Raw genomic sequence first — 16190 nt, forward strand, 5'->3', positions numbered from 1 at the left:
CAGAGGAAATCAGGCTAGGAGAGATGGGATTCAGATCACTGAGGCTGAGGATTCACAGCGCAGAGGCCGAGAGGAAAGGAGGGTGCATACCTTGAGGGTAGAAAGTTGGAATGTGCATGGGGGGAGCAGTAGATGAAAATGTTTTAAAGGAGAGATGAGGGGGTGGAATAAGGTCAGGTGCTTGAATGAGAAGGTTCAAGGGAATTAAGAGGAGAGAACAAGGTGTAACTTAACTGGGATCGAACTAGGTCTATATGGTGCAGTAATGCAGTAAGGCAGTGCATTTATCAATCAAACCACTCGGGGGTGCCCCTACCTACAAATTTGGAATAACAGGTTTGATTTTGTGAATTGAGTTTGTTGAACTGTAGCTTTGCAAGTTTAAAGGTTTGACAGTTTTCAAATTTGTGTGCTTGAGAATTTGCAAGTTTGCTGGTTTGCAGGTTCACTGGTTTGCGGGTTTACGGGTTTGCGGGTTCACTGGTTTGCGGGTTCACTGGTTTGTGGGTTTGCGGATTCACTGGTTTGCGGGTTTGTGGGTTTGCAGGTTCACTGGTTTGCGGGTTTACGGGTTTGTGGGTTTGCGGGTTCACTGGTTTGCGGGTTCACTGGTTTGCGGGTTTGTGGGTTTACGGGTTTGTGGGTTTACGGGTTCACTGGTTTGTTGGTTTGTGGGTTCACTGGTTTGCAGGTTCGCTGGTTTGTGGGTTCACTGGTTTGTGGGTTTGCAGGTTCACTGGTTTGCAGGTTCACTGGTTTGCAGGTTCGCAGGTTTGCGGGTTTGCGGGTTTGTGGGTTTACAGGTTTGTGGGTTTACGAGTTTGCAGGTTCACTGGTTTGTGGGTTTACGGGTTTGCAGGTTCACTGGTTTGTGGGTTTACTGGTTTGCAGGTTCACTGGTTTGTGGTTGCACACTTGTTGGCTGCAGGGATCACCGTGACATTTATCAAATTTCACTGTCGTTTTGCTACATTCCAACCTGCTTTGTCCTAAGTTTTGGAGCCAAATCACCTTTCCCTCCACACTTGCAACTCTCATCTGGTATACACTCTCAACCCTCACACCTGCCTACTCCCACATTTATCTGACTCAATCCAAGTCTCTCACCATCCTACTTTGCTGAGTTATGTGGATAGGATTTTACTCCCAGTGCAGGCCTGCCCTTTGGCAGGGTCCTGTGTTGGTGAACTGGATAGGAACATGGGCGCAGCTGTGGGATGGGCTGCCAGTCTTGACCTTTCTTGATGAGCAATAGAGTGAAGGCCCCATGCCCATAGATCCACCATGAGGCTAAAGTCCTTATTGCCTGGCCCTTTCAAATCCCCTGATATCAGTGGAAGCTAAAGGTTGAGGAACACCTCCTCCCACCTCAGCCACGATTGCCCTGACCCTGCGCCAGTGTGGGCCTTGCCCAGGTCTGCCTCTGAGAAAGCTCTTGGGCAACTGAAAGGTGCAGAGGTAATGAGCGATCTCACTTCTCCATTTTTATACTGCTGCTGAGCTGAGCACTGCCCCATGTACATCAGACCCAACACATTGTAAGACAAGGAAGCAAGTGAAGACAAAATAGGCTTCATTTATAAACACATTGGATCTGGTTTACATTTTAGGAAAACTGGACAGATGGTGACCCTAAGGCTGAGGAAACATGTATAAATGATGCAGTAAATGTCTAACAATGAGACCTGTTTAAAGTTCAGTTTGATGTAAAATACAATCATTACATGACACAGCAATGACCAGAGCTGATGGACATTAAACCAGGAATTGAGCATTTTGCCAGTCAGAATAGACTAAAAACCCAGTGAAGGTGCTGTCTGTCTTTGCACTGGAGTAAATCCCATTGTAGTCCCCCACTGCCACTTGTACCCACACCTGGTCCTTGGGCTCCAGGTGCAGGAGGGCTCCACCTGATAGTGAGACAGGCTTCGGCCAGTTTCCATAATACTGGAAGAAGGAAGAGATGGAAACATTGTTCTTCATGATGTCGAACTGCAGGCTGGTTTTGTAAACTGTAGAGTGAACCACAAAATAGTAGAGCCCCGGGATCTCACAGGTGAACTTTCCTGTCACAGGGTTGTAATGCCTCTGATCATTGTGTATAACCACATCGAACCGGACTGCCTCCTCGAGCAGGGGGAAGATGCGGGTCTTGGAACGTTTTGCACTGAATGCAGAGTTGTAGCTAATTACGCTGTCCCCTTTCACTCCCTTCTCACCTGTTAACCCAGGTAGCCCTGGAATACCCTGCTCTCCCATTGGCCCAAGTAAACCTGAAAAGCAAAATCATGATTTAGACCATTGCAATTAAGATTGCTTCTTTTCTCACACCTAGAAGAGGGTGCAATGCAGTAGTTAAACTATGGCCTGCTTCTCTCTGAACCAAAGTTCACATCCAGCATGTGAGGGGGGTGCTAAAGATGTTCTCTCAACAGAGACTGAGTGGTACATTGGGTTAGACTCTGTTCTCATTACAAAGTATTATAAAGTATTTACAGCACAAACAGACCATTCAGACCAACTGGTCAGTGTTTCTGCTTCACATGAGAGTCTCTTCTCACCCTTCTTCATCTCACTCTATCAGCATAATCTTCTACTCTTCACCCTCACCTAGCTTCCCTTTAAATCATCTATGCTATTCACCTTTACTACTCCTTGTGGTAGCAAGTTCCACATTATAACCACTTTGCGTTTAAAAAAAGTTTCTCCTGAAATCATTATTGGATTTATTGTGGCGATCTGAAATATGTTCCCTAGTTCCTGCCTCCCCACAAGTGGGAACAGCTTCTCATGCCTTGGACTAGGGTGAATCATAGAATTGGAGAATTTTACATTGCAGTAGGGGAATATTTAGCCCATAGTGTCTATGGCAGCTTTCTGAAAGAGTTCTCCACTTTGTCCCATGCCCCTTCCCCTGCCTCCTGACCTGTGCAAATTTTCTTTTTCAAATATTTATTCACTTCTTTCAGTAGCTTCTGAGTGGATGATCCATCTCGGCCTCCTGTTCCTGAGGTCCCCACCATCAGAGATGTCAGGCTTCAGACAATTCAATTGACTCCACATGATATCAAAAACGACTGAACATAAGAAATAGGAGTAGGCCATTCGGCCCCTCAAGCTTGCCCCGCCATTCAATAAGATCAGGGCTGATCTGCCCAGACCTCAACTCTCTTTCATGCCAGCTCCTCATAGCCCTCAACTCCCCAATATTTCAAAAATCTATCTACCTCCTCTTTAAATACTTTCAGTGATCTAGCCTCCACAACTCCCTGGGGTAGAGAATTGCAGACATTCACTACCCTCTGAGAGAAGAAATTCCTTCACATCTCAACATCTTCTCAACATCTACTCTGTCAAGCCCCCTCAGAATCTTGTATGTTTCAATAAGATCACCTCTCATTCTTCTAAACTCTATTGAATAAAGGCCTCACCTGCTTAGCCGTTCTTGATAAGACAACTCCTTCATCCCAGGAATCAGCCTAGTGAACCTTTTCTGAACTGCCTCCAATGTCAGTATATCCTTTCTTAAATACAGGGACCAAAACTGTACGCAGTACTCCAGATGCAGCCTCACCAACACCCTGTACATTTGTAACAAGACTTTCCTATTTTTAAACTCCAACCCCCCAGCAATAAAGACCAAAATTCAATTTGCCTTAATTACTTGCTGCACCTGCATGCTAACTTTTTGTGTTTTATGCACAAGAACACCCAGATCCCTCTGTGCTGCACTTTTTTGGAGTCTCTCTCCATTTAAATAATAGTCTGCCTTTTGATTCTTCCTACCAAAGTGCATGACCTCACACTTTCCTACATTAAACTCCATCTGCCAAGTTTTTGCCCACTCACTCAACCAATATCCCATTGCAGATTCCTTCTGTCCTCATCACAACATGCCCTCCCACCTATTTTTGTATTGTCAGTAAATTTGGATATATTACACTCTGCCACCTCCTCCAAGTCATTAATATAGATAGTAAATAATTGAGGCCCTAGGACTGATCCTTGTGGCACTCCACTAGTTATGTCTTTCCAACCTGAAAAAGACCCTTCAATCCTGACTGTTTTCTGTGTGTTAACCAATCCTCAATCCATGCCAATACATTACCCCCAATACCGTGAGCTCCTATCTTGTGCAATAATCTTTTATGTGGCACCTTATCGAATGCCTTCTGGAAATCCAAATACACTACATCTACCGGTTCCCCTTTATCAACTCTGCTTGTTTTGACCTCAAAGAACTCTAGCAAATTTGTCAAACATGATTTCCCTTTCACAAAACCATGTTGACTCTGTTTGATTGCGTTAAGCTTTTCTAAATGTCCTGCTATTTGTTCATTAATAATGGACTCTAGCATTTTCCCAATGACCAATGTTAGGCTGACTGGCCTATAGTTTCCTGCTTTTCTCTCCCTCCCTTCTTGAATAGAGGTGTCACATTAGCGGTTTTCCAATCCGCTGGGGCCCTCCCGGAATCCAGTGAGTTCTGGAATATTTTGACCAATGCCTCCACTATCTCTGCAGCCACTTCCTTTAAAACCCTTGGATGTAGGCCATCAGGTCCTGGCGACTTGTCTGCCTTTAGTCCCATTAGTTTGTCAAATACTTTGTCCCTTGTGATAGAGATTGTTACAAGATCTTTCCTCCCATTAGCTCCTTGCTTATCTGATATCTGTGGGATGTTTATAGTGTCCTCCACTGTGAAGATCAAAGCAAAATATTAGTTTAAATTATCTGCCATTTCCCTGTTCCCCGTCATCAATTCTCCAGTCGAATCCTCCAAAGGTCCCACGCTCACTTTAGCTACTCTCTTTTTATATACCTGTAGAAGCTCTTGCTGTTTGTTTTATATTTCTTGCCAATTTACTTTCATAATCAGTTTTCTCCCGCTTTATTAGTTTTTTAGTCATCTGCTGGTTCCTAAAAAATTCCCAATCCTCTGGCCTACCACTAGTTTTCGCTGCTTTGTATGCCTTAGTTTCGGATTGGATACTCTCCTTGACTGCCTTTATTAACCACGTGTGGTTCATCCTTCTCATCGAGTCCTTCTTTTTGACTGGGATAAATGTTTGCTGAGCGTTATGAAATATCTGCTTAAATGTCTGTCACTGCTCATCCACTGACCTTCCCCTTAGTCTATTTTCCCAGCCTGCTTTAGACAACTCTTTCTTCAGACCTCTGTAATTGCCCTTGTTTAGGTTGAAGACACTGGTTTGAGACCTGAATTACTCGCCCTCAAACTGAATTTGAAATTCTACCATGTTCTGATCGCTTCCCTCTAGAGGATCCTTAACGATGAGATCTCTTATTAATCCTACCTCATTACACATTACATTATAGAGGTTTACAAAGTTATGAGCGGCATGGACAGAGTGGATAGTCAGAAGCTTTTTCCCAGGGTGGAAGAGTCAGTTACTAGGGGACATAGGTTTAAGGTGCGAGGGGCAAAGTTTAGAGGGGATGTGCGAGGCAAGTTTTTTACACAGAGGGTGGTGAGTGCCTGGAACTTGCTGCTAGGGGAGGTGGTGGAAGCAGGTACAATAATGACGTTTAAGAGACATCTTGACAAATACATGAAGAGGAAGGGAATAGAGGGATATGGGCCCCGGAAGTGCAGAAGGTGTTAGTTTAGGCAGGCATCAAGATCGGTGCAGGCTTGGAGGGCCGAATGGCCTGTTCCTGTGCTGTACTGTTCTTTGTTCTTTGTACTTTATTACCAAATCTAAAACAGCCTGTTCCCGGGTAGGTTCTGCAATGTATTTCTCTAAGTAACAATCCCTGATGTGCTCTACAAATTCGTCTTCCATGTTACCTCTGCCAATCTGATTTGTCCAGTCAATATGCAGATTAAAATCACGCATGACAATTGTAGCGCCCTTCTTACACGCCTCCATTATTTCCCGATTTATACTTTGTCCTACAGTGAGGCAACTCTTTGGGGGCCTATAGACCACTCCCACCTATGCCTTCTTCCCCTTTGCTATTTCTTATTTCCACCCAAACTGATTCCACATCACGATCTATTACACCTATATCACTACTCACCACCACACTGATACCTTCCTTTATTAACAAAGCTACCCCACCTCCTTTTCCTTTTGGCCTATTTTTCCGGAACATCGAATACCCTGGAATATTGAGTTCCCAGTCTTGGTCACCCTGCAACCACGTCTCTGTAATAGCTATCAACTCATATTCATTTATTTCTATTTGTGCCGTCAACTCATCTATCTTGTTACAAATGCTGCGTGCATTCAGATAAAGAGCCTCAAGCTTTGACTTTTTGCCATTATTACTCATTCTGGTTCTAATTTCTGCTGCACTCTTCTGCTTGTATTTTCTGCCCCTTCCTGTCACACCTTGATTACTGTTCGCCTCTTCACTACCCTGCACCTCTGCTCTCTTGTTTCTGTTTGATTTTTTAAACTTCCCTTCAATTGAACCCTCACTAATTAGTTTAAAGTCCTATCTACAACCCTAGTTATACGATTTGCCAGGACATTGGACCCAGCATGGTTCAAATGCAGCCCGTCCCAACGGAACAGCTCTCTCCTTCCCCAGTGCCAGTGCCCCATGAATCGGAACCCATTTCTCCCACACCAGTCTTTCAGCCACGCGTTTACCTCTCTAATCTCATTTACCCTAAGCCAATTTGCACGTGGCTCAGATAGTAATCCAGAGATTATTACCTTTGTGGTTCTGCTTTTTAATTTAGCCCTGGGCTGCTCAGAGTCCCTCAGCAGAAACTCTTTCCTAGTCCTACCTATGGCGTTGGTACCCACATGGACCATGACAACTGAATCCTTCCCCTCTCACTGCAAGTTCCTCTCCAGCCCAGAAGAGATGTCCTTAACCTTGGCACCAGGTAGGCAGCACAGCCTTCGGTACTCTAGTATCTACTCCCCTAACTGTGCTATCTCCTACTACAACTACATTTCTCTTTTCTCCCCCTACTTGAATGGCACTCTGAACCACGGTGCTGTGGTCAGTTTGCTCATCCTCCCTGCAGTCTGTGCCCTTGTCCACAGCAGGAGCAAGAACCTCGTACCATTGGATAAGGGCACTGGCTGAGGCTCCTCCAAAGCTAAATTCTGGATCCCCATACCTGCCTCACTCGCAGTCACACCCTCCTGATACTAACCACGGTCCAGATGCGATGTAATTAATCTAAGGGGTGTGACTGTCTCCTGAAACACAGTGTCCAGGTAACTCTCCCCCTCCCTGATGTGTCGCAGTGTCCGCAGCTCAGACTCCAAATCATCAACTCTGAGCCGAAGTTCCTCGAGCAGCCAACACTTGCTGCAGATGTGGTCACTGTGAATCGCACCGGCGTCCACCAGCTCCCACATACTACAGCTGCAACACATTGCCTGCCCAGCCATCTCTATTCTATTTAATTAATTAATTAAGGCACTGGATACTCAAAGGTTATGGGCACTGACAAGACCCTAGCTGTAATTCTGAAGATTTGTGCTCCAGAGCCAGCCGCACGTAGCCAAGCTGTTCCAGTACAGCGACAACACTGGCAAGTACCTGACAACGTGGAAAATTGCCCAGGTATGTCATATCCACAAAAAGCAGGACAAATCCAATCCAGTGAATTACCACACCATCTGTCTACTCTCAATCATCAGCAAAGTGATGGAATGTGGCATTGACAGTGCTAGCAAGCGGCACTTACTCAGCAACAACCTGCTTACCGATGCTCAGTTTGAGTTCCGCCAGGGTCACTCAACTGCTGACCTCATTACAGCCCTGGACCAAACATGGACAAAAGACCTGAATTCCAGAATTGAAGTGAGAGTGACTGCCCTTGACATCAAGACCGCATTTGACTGAGTATGGCATCAAGGAGTCCTAGCAAAATTGAAACCAATGGGAATCACAAGAAAATGCTCCACTGGTTGGAGTGGTAGCTCGCACAGAGGAAGATGGTTGTGGTTGTTGGAGGCCAATCATCTCTGCTCCAGGACATTGGTGCAGGAGTTTTTCAGGGTGTGTCTTAGGCTCAACCATCTTCACCTGCTTCATCAATGACCTTCCCTCCAACATAAGATCAGAAATGGGGATGTTCGCTGATGATTGCATAGCATTCAGTACTATTTGTGACTCCTCAGATACTGAAGCAGCCCATGTCCACATACAGCAAGACCTGGACAACATCCAGGCTTGGGCTGATAAGTGGCAAGTGACATTTGTGCCACACAAATGCCAGGCAATGACAATCTTAAGCAAGAGAGAATCTAACCATCTCCCCTTGACATTCAACAGCATTACCATCGCTGAATCCCCCACCATCAACATCCTGGAGATAATCATTGACCAGAAACTGAACTGGAGAAGTAGAAGGTCAGAGGCTTCTTTTTATTAATTCATGGGATAGGAGCATCGCTGGCTAGGTCAGCATTTATTGCCCATCCCAAATTGCCCTTTAGAAGGTGGTGGTGAGCTGCATTCTTGAACCTCTGCAGTCATTGGGGTGTAGATACACCATTGGTGCTGTTAGGAAGGGAGTTCTGGGATTTTGACCCCGTGACAGTGAAGGAACGGCGATATAGTTCCAAGTCGGGATGGTGTGTGGCTTGGAGGGGAACTTGCAGGTTGTGGCTGCAACTAGTAACTCACTTCCTGACTCCCTAGAGCCTGTGAACCATCTACAAGGCACAAGTCAGGAGTGTGATGGAATACTCTCCACTTGCCTGGATGGGTGCAGCTCCAACAACACTCAAGAAGCTCGACACCATCCTGGACAAAGCAGCCCGCTTGATTGGCACCCCATCCACCACCTTTAACATTCACACCCTCCACCAGTGGCAGCAGTGTATACCATCTAGAAGATGCACTGCAACAACTCACCAAGGCTCCTTCGACAGCACCTTCCAAACCCGTGACCTCTACCACCTAGAAGGACAAGAGCCGCAGACACATGGGAACACCACCACCTGCAAGTTCCCCTCCAAACCACACACCATCCTGCCTGAGAACTCTATTGTTGTTCTTTCACCATCCCTGGGTCAAAATCCAGGAACACTCTATCTAACAACACTGTGGGTGTACCTGCAATAGATGGACTGCAGCTCACCACTAACTTCTCAAGGGCAATTCGGGATGGGCAATAAATGCTGGCCTGGCCAGTAATGCTCACATCCCAAAAACAAATTTTAAAAAAACTTTCTGGTCAGGCATTCTGTGTCTTAAATTACTAGATAAAAGACCATTTCGAGGCAGGAAGAGCATAAAATCGGGTGGGATGGGGGCTGGGGGATGGGTTCCTGCCTCCACCAAATATAGTCCAGGCCTTCCCACTCTGCCACCAATTGAGGCCTTTAACTATGTAACTAACCCCCAATAGAGGACCTCTTCCCACGGCAGCCGCAATTAGCTGTGCGGCAGGCAGCCCTGTGCCGCACGGCACAGACAACCATCCGGGCTGCTTCCTGTGTGGTGACGAGGGTGTGTGTCCCTCTTTTTTAAAGGCATTTTGTGCCTGAATGAGGGACCCAGCATTGGGAAGGAGGGAGATGCCTGCTGAAAGCCACCCCCTGCCCTTGCTGCCAACCCCTCCACCTGCAACCCCCATCCCGTGAGACCCCTCCCAGCCTGACCTACCTATGGCCTGGTTCCAGCGCTGCTCCTCAAGCAGCATCCACCGCCTCTGCAGTGGCACTGCAGCTGCCGGCATCTGATTGGCTGGAAGCTCTCCGAGGGTGAGACCTCTGGCAACGGGGTCCTTGATCACGTGGCAGGCCTGCCACTGACCACTTAAGTGCTTGATTGGCACTGGACTTGGTGGGCCTTCCGGAGAAGAGGCAATGCAGGGATCTCGGCACACTTTTTCTGGATGTCAAGACCCTGCCGCCAGCATAAAAACCCCCCCAATTTCTCCTAAACTCACATTTCATTTAAATTTATCCCCTCTAGGTAGTGACTCACTGACCAGTGGAAATAGATCTCCTCCTCCACCACTGTAATAAAACATGTCACAATTTCTCTTGTCTCTCCTCGTAAATAAAGCCTCTTGTCCTTGGTATAGTGCAGTGAATCTCCTGCACCCTCTCCATGACCTTGACATTCTCCTCAATGTGGGGTACCCAACACTGGATGCAATATTCTTATTGTAGCCAAACCAATGATGTTTACAGGTTTAGCATCACCTTTGCTTTTGTACTCAATGCCCCATTGATAAATCCTAGGATCTCATATACCCAATATTTTAACAGCTTTGTTAACTTCCCTCTATATTTAGGGAAGTAGCACTAAAAAATTGGTGGAACCCCAAGTGAAAGAGAGACTGGGCTCTGGTGGCTGCATCCTAGAGCACTGAGGGAAGTTGGAGAGGAAATAGCAAAGGGTCTGAGCACAATCTGTCAAACATCCTTGGATTAAAATGTGAGAGAGGGTTGTCAATGCAACACCTCTGTTCAAAAAGGGGGAAAGGGATAAACTAGGTAACTAGAGATCAATTAGCCTAAGAACCATCTCTTGAACTCTTTCGTTCCCACTATGTACTCTCCTGTTAAAACTGTAACATAGTCCTTCTTCAGTATTTTTGCAATGAAGGCATGAGTCTTTGACCTAGAAATATTCATTGATCAGAAAGTCAGCCATTGATTTTATTCATAAACAAAGCAGTAAATCTATCGCGTGCCTTCACACTGAGATTATTTAACACGTGGATAAATATTGGATGATAATGAATTCATCAGACTGGTTCTAGCCTGTATCTTAATCAGGTTCAGTTGACATCATAAACTAAAACATCCAGTAAATACATGGCTGGGACTAAGTCTCTCGTCACACTCAGCACTTTAAATTAAAAGTGTAATCCTTTTAATGACTCAATGGGTAAATGTACCATCTGATGTAGAACTGGGCAAGGAGCAAATGTCTGTCCCTGGTCTGCCCTGAGTTGATTTAATTGCCCTCAGTGCTGATGGGCTGAGGGCAGGAAGAGTGAGTCAGGGTTTTTATTCCTGATAACTGTCAGGTGACTCTTACTGGAAAGTTCACCCGTGTGGATGTTGGATGTAGGCCAGGATTGGACATGGCCGTAAAGCAGCTGAAAGACAAAAACTACACATCAGCAGGTCCGTCAGCATCTGTAACCGGAAAAAAAATGGGTTAAAGTGTCAGGTGTGACCTTTCTTTAGAAGTGGGGAAGGGTTTCCTCCAATTTTGGCCTCTTGTGCATCCTTCACTCTGCTATTAGCAGCCATGACGTCAGGTGTCTGAGCCCTGACCTCTGGAATTTTCTCCCTAAACCTCTCTGCCTCTCTCTCCTCCTTTAAGATTTTTAAAACCTACCTCTTTGGCCAAGCATTTGGTCACCTGTCCTAATATCTCTTTATGGGCTTGGTGTCGCATTTTGTTTGATAATCGCTCCTATGAAGCGCCTCGGATCATTTTACTATGTTAAAGGTGCTATAAAAATGCAAGTCATAGTCGTTGAAATGTTAACTTTACTTTACAAAGGCTGATTGACCAGCTGTGTAATTCCAGCACATTCTATTCTTCTGCCAGAGTCAAAGTCCCCGATGACATTCACTGCCTGGGCACATGTGAAGGGTGGTCACTGTGGCGAGGCAGTGAATGGGAAGCTAGTTCCTGCGGAGCCTGTGTCCCAACAAAAATCAGTACCTTCAGCAAAGGAGAGGAGAAAATTGGGCTTCCCAGTGCTGAGAGTCTGTGGCTGACTCTGTAAACAGAAGCAACTGCAAATTCCGGGACTCTGTCCAAGTAAGTTGTACGGCACCATTTCAAAAGAAAAAATGGGGATTTTTGATCAGAATAAAATGAATCAGGGCCAGGGGTGTATTCCAACTTCCTTTAAAAGAAAACAAAATAAAATTACAAAGTTACCCGGATCGCTCCTCCTCAGTTCCAGATATCCCTCCCCATCTCCTCTTACATTTCCAGCTGAATGTAATTAAGAACAGAAAAGAATAATCAGCAACTAAACTGTTACTGAAAACCCCAAACATATCCCTTAAAGGGACACTGCAGTCACAGAGGAAAAGCAAGTGTGACAAAAAATTTTGTTTAAGGGAGCAAGCTCTGATCTGTCCATACAAGTAATAAAGTTCTGACACAGTTTATATTATTGTACTGTGATATGTAAAGTATCAACTCTAGGATAGCGTCCTGAGACGGAAGCTCCTCGATGGCATAGGCTGAGATGAAGGAATGTAGTGTTCAAGAAAAGTTGCTATCAAAGGTGATGCTAATAATCAAAATACTGGAGCAAATTGAGGCAAGGAGCACAGAGAGCTTGTGTCTCATGCACGGCTGAATGTTATACCCTGCCTTGTAGTGTTGTCTCTAATCTGGGAGGAACATTGTGGAGAGGGTGAAAAGCAGAGTCGAGCTCTCTGAGAACACAAATCAAAACCGACCTCGATAACCCACTTTTAGCCAATTATGATTTTTGCTTGGTTCTCCTTTCTCTTCTCTTGAAGCATTGATGTACGCTCCATGGGTGCCAGGTGTGCTTCACCCAAGGGACCAAGACAGGGAGTATTGTCGGGCAATTCAGCCATGGGGGCAGCACAGATGAGTTAGCAATGTCCTCACCCAAACTTACAAAATCTAACTACTGTGTGGCATCTTGGTTTAAAATTATTTCCTGATTACCATTTGGTCCATATTTTAACATAACACATGCTTATAGTAGACTGTAGGATCAGTGGCCAGGAGCAGTGTGAACAATGTCACATGACTCTTACCTTGTTTTCCTGTATCGCCTTTCTCTCCTGGTATTCCAGGCATTCCGTCCCTCCCATTTCTCCCATCCCGTCCTGCCATCCCTGGATACCCATTACGTCCTGGAGTTCCTGGAATTCCTGGATGACCAGCACAAAAGCCGGAGAGGTTGTTGTCCTTAATGTTGGCCGAGGCACATGAAAGCAACCAGAGCAACACAGACAAGGTAATGGGACTCATCCCGAGGTTCGGGTAGAGACTCCAACCCTGTAGAGATAAAAGGAATCACTGGTTATGCCCCTGCTGGAGAATTGTGTCCAATTCTGGGCACCATACCTTGGAGAGGATGCAGCTGAGATTTACTAGAATAATACCATGGATGAGTGACTTCAGTTCTGTAGAAAGACTTAAGAAACTCTGTTGTTCTCAAAGCAAAGAAGGTTAAGAGGAGATTTAATGGAAGTATTCCATATCACAAGGTATTTTAACACAGCAAATGAGGAGAAACTGTTTCCAGTGAGTGGAGGGTCAGTAACCAGAGGACACAGATTTAAGTTGATTGGCAAAAGAAACATAGGGGAGATGAGGAGAAGTATTTTTACGCAGTGAGTTGTTGTGATCTGGAACGCGCTGCCTGAAAGGGCGGTGGAAGCAGATTCAATAGGAAATTGGATAAATACTTGAAGGGGAAATTTACAGGACTATAAGGAAAGAGCAGGGGCAGTGGGATTAACTGGAAAGCTCTTTCAAAGATCCAGCACAGGCATGATGGGCAGAATGGCCTCCTTCTCTACAGTATATTTTAATTCTGATTTGTCCTGGTAACTTTTATATTCCACAAATTTGTATCTAAATCTCGCCAGTTTCCCTTGAGAAGTGTCAGGGTGACTGTACAAAGTAAATCCTTCTTTACACTGCCCAAGCTGAAGGTCAGAGGAATAAGTTGCAAACTCACACTCACACCACAGGGTGCCACTCAAGACTGTCAAAAACTGACAAAGTTTTGGTATCAAATCAAGCTGCCGCCCACTGATTCAGGCAACAAACTGGAGATTGAATGCCTATTGGGAGAAATGAATCTGAGGGGCTTGCAGCCTCTGGCTCAGTCTCTCAATTGGATCTCGCTGATTTGTCGCTGTCTTGTAGTCTGTCTCTGTAACCCAGATGATAGTGACACAGATGTCTCCTTGGCTGCAAATCCCTTGTGGTTCATCATCTTTACAACAGCAATGATACTCCATTGGCAGCTCACACAGACTGACCCCTTCCAGCACACACAGGTCCCAGGACCTGCCCTCTGAATGTGGTCTGCTGTCCAGTCAGTGGGAGAGCAAGTCACTCTGTTTGAGAAAGTGTTTGTCTGACCCCTGGATGTGGGAAGAGATGTGTATCACAACAACATTGTACACAAACACAGTGATGCATTTTATTCCGATTTATACCACTGCATGTTTAATGAATTGTCAAACAATATGTCATGAAAGCCATGCTCTGTTAATTAAAAGAAGTGTAGGCTGGGCTCTGAGCTACCCCTTTACTCCACTGTAATGTATTTACTCCACTGTAATGTTTATTCGCCAGAGCTGGCGGGCAGCAATAAAGACGGGGCTAAAATGTGGCGAGTCGAAGAGACAGAGGCGCAAGGGGAGAGCCAACTGTGCAACAGCCCCGACAAACAAATTTCTCTGCAGCACCAGTGGAAGAGTCTGTCACTCTAGAATTGGCCTTTATAGCCACTCCAGGGGCTGCTTCACAAACCACTGACCACCTCCAGGCGCTTACCCATTGTCTCCCGAGATAAGGAGGCCCAAAAGAAAAAAAGAAATGTTTATGAAGTCTTGTGACCCAAGCAATCTAATTTCTGTCATTATAAACGCAAACTGGCCTCAAATCAACTGGAGGTTCGGAAGAATTTGTTAAACCATTTTATTCATCTCTTTACAAACACAATACAATGAGGTACAACATCCCAGATAGACCATTTTGTCACACACTGGCATCATCCTAGTCAGCTTTTTCTTTACTCTAGAAACTAAGATTGTTTTTGAAACACTTTTTCAAGAAGCCAGTTCCCCTTTAAATCCCCTTATCTGTTCAATGAAATGAGAGCCCATGTTTTAAATTTGCTCCACACTCCCAATTCTCTGGTTACTGTGAAACAAAATAGAATAACAGGATGGGAGTTCTCTTAAGGAACAATTAAAACCTCTCGGACTGCAGGCTGGAGTCTGTACATCCACAGAACGGTATTTTGAACCCAACCCATAGTCAACATCTGAGGCTCTGTCTCTAACAGTTGGAGTGTGTACAGGAAGTGCTTAGATTGTTACTAAGATTTTAAGTTCCATTCCTTCATTCCCTTGGAAAACTAAGAGACGCTGTTTAAAAAATATATTAAATAACTCACCATAAAGATGAAATATTTTCTACCTCTAGAAGAAGCGAAACAGAGAATGGTAGTGACAGCTCTTTGATACGGGTAGTCTGTGTCAGTCTGGTTCTGTACAGCCCTCAATCTCCTGATCAGACAGCCCCACCACTCAGCTCAGTCCAAAGGGAATGAGAAAACTCTCTTACTCACAGACTCTGACTCCAGGAGGAAATGGTTGATGCGCTCAGAGGCAAATCCAGGAACAGCAGGAGGAGAAAAGCCATAGCAAACGGGAAGAGAATGATAAAGACAAACTGATTCTCACAAACTGTTTTCTTTTCAAAGAAAGACTTCTGAGGGTAATAAATGATAACTAATACAAAACAGATGTCCAGTAGTGTTATACAACTTCAATGCCACTGTTGTATAAGCATTCAATTCCACTCCAGGACCTGACAATATAACTTAAGCGACATAACAATCCAACATGGAGGAATGTATATTGTCAGAAGTGTGGTCATTTAGATTACTTTAAATCAACACCTGACTCCCTGTCCCAGTTGTTCACGTGAATGTTAAAGGTATTATTTGATGATCAGGGAGTTCTCTGGCACCCAGGGACCAACATTTTTCCCTCAACCAATGCCACAAAAAATAGACTAACTGTTCACTCAAACCACATTCCATAATCCATTTTATGTGAAGCATCTCTGAGGAATGTGATAAGGCAGCACATAAATGCAGGTATCCTGATAGACTGGAGCCCACTAAAAATAGATTGATTTCAGTGAACATATTGCTGTTTTATTTATTTCTATATGTAAATTAAATTAGTTGTTTTAAAGTAATACAAGATGCAGATAATTTGCACTAAGTGGATTATTATGTAGTGTTGAAAGTATGGTTGTTGGGCTACCTTTTTCTTTACCATTTCCCCAGTTTCTTTCTCCTCTCCTGAATATGCTGATTTCTTGAGTACCTCATCCAAGTCATCATTCTTCAAGTGTGACCCTCAACAATGAGTGTCAACAGGCTGCTCAGCTGTGGTGTATCACAGCCCAACCAAATCTAGTCCTCACGAAGCAGCCATGAGCATACTTTCTAGCACCAGTCACTGGCT

General features: G+C 44.9%; 1 protein-coding gene across 1 annotated transcript; it reads right to left on the bottom strand.

The window, feature by feature from the left end:
• Window positions 1–1556: 1556 nt before the first annotated feature.
• Window positions 1557–15280, bottom strand: c1qtnf5 (C1q and TNF related 5). Its single transcript, XM_068054384.1, has 3 exons — window positions 15107–15280; window positions 12723–12966; window positions 1557–2273 (listed from the first exon to the last, which is right to left on the bottom strand). The coding sequence occupies exons 1-3, from the start codon at window positions 15107–15109 to the stop codon at window positions 1756–1758; spliced, it is 765 nt and encodes a 254-aa protein (XP_067910485.1). The 5' UTR covers window positions 15110–15280; the 3' UTR covers window positions 1557–1755.
• Between the last annotated feature and the right edge of the window lie 910 nt (window positions 15281–16190).

Source organism: Heterodontus francisci, chromosome 22, assembly GCF_036365525.1.
Source record: "Heterodontus francisci isolate sHetFra1 chromosome 22, sHetFra1.hap1, whole genome shotgun sequence".
Classification (NCBI taxonomy): Eukaryota; Metazoa; Chordata; class Chondrichthyes; order Heterodontiformes; family Heterodontidae; genus Heterodontus; species Heterodontus francisci.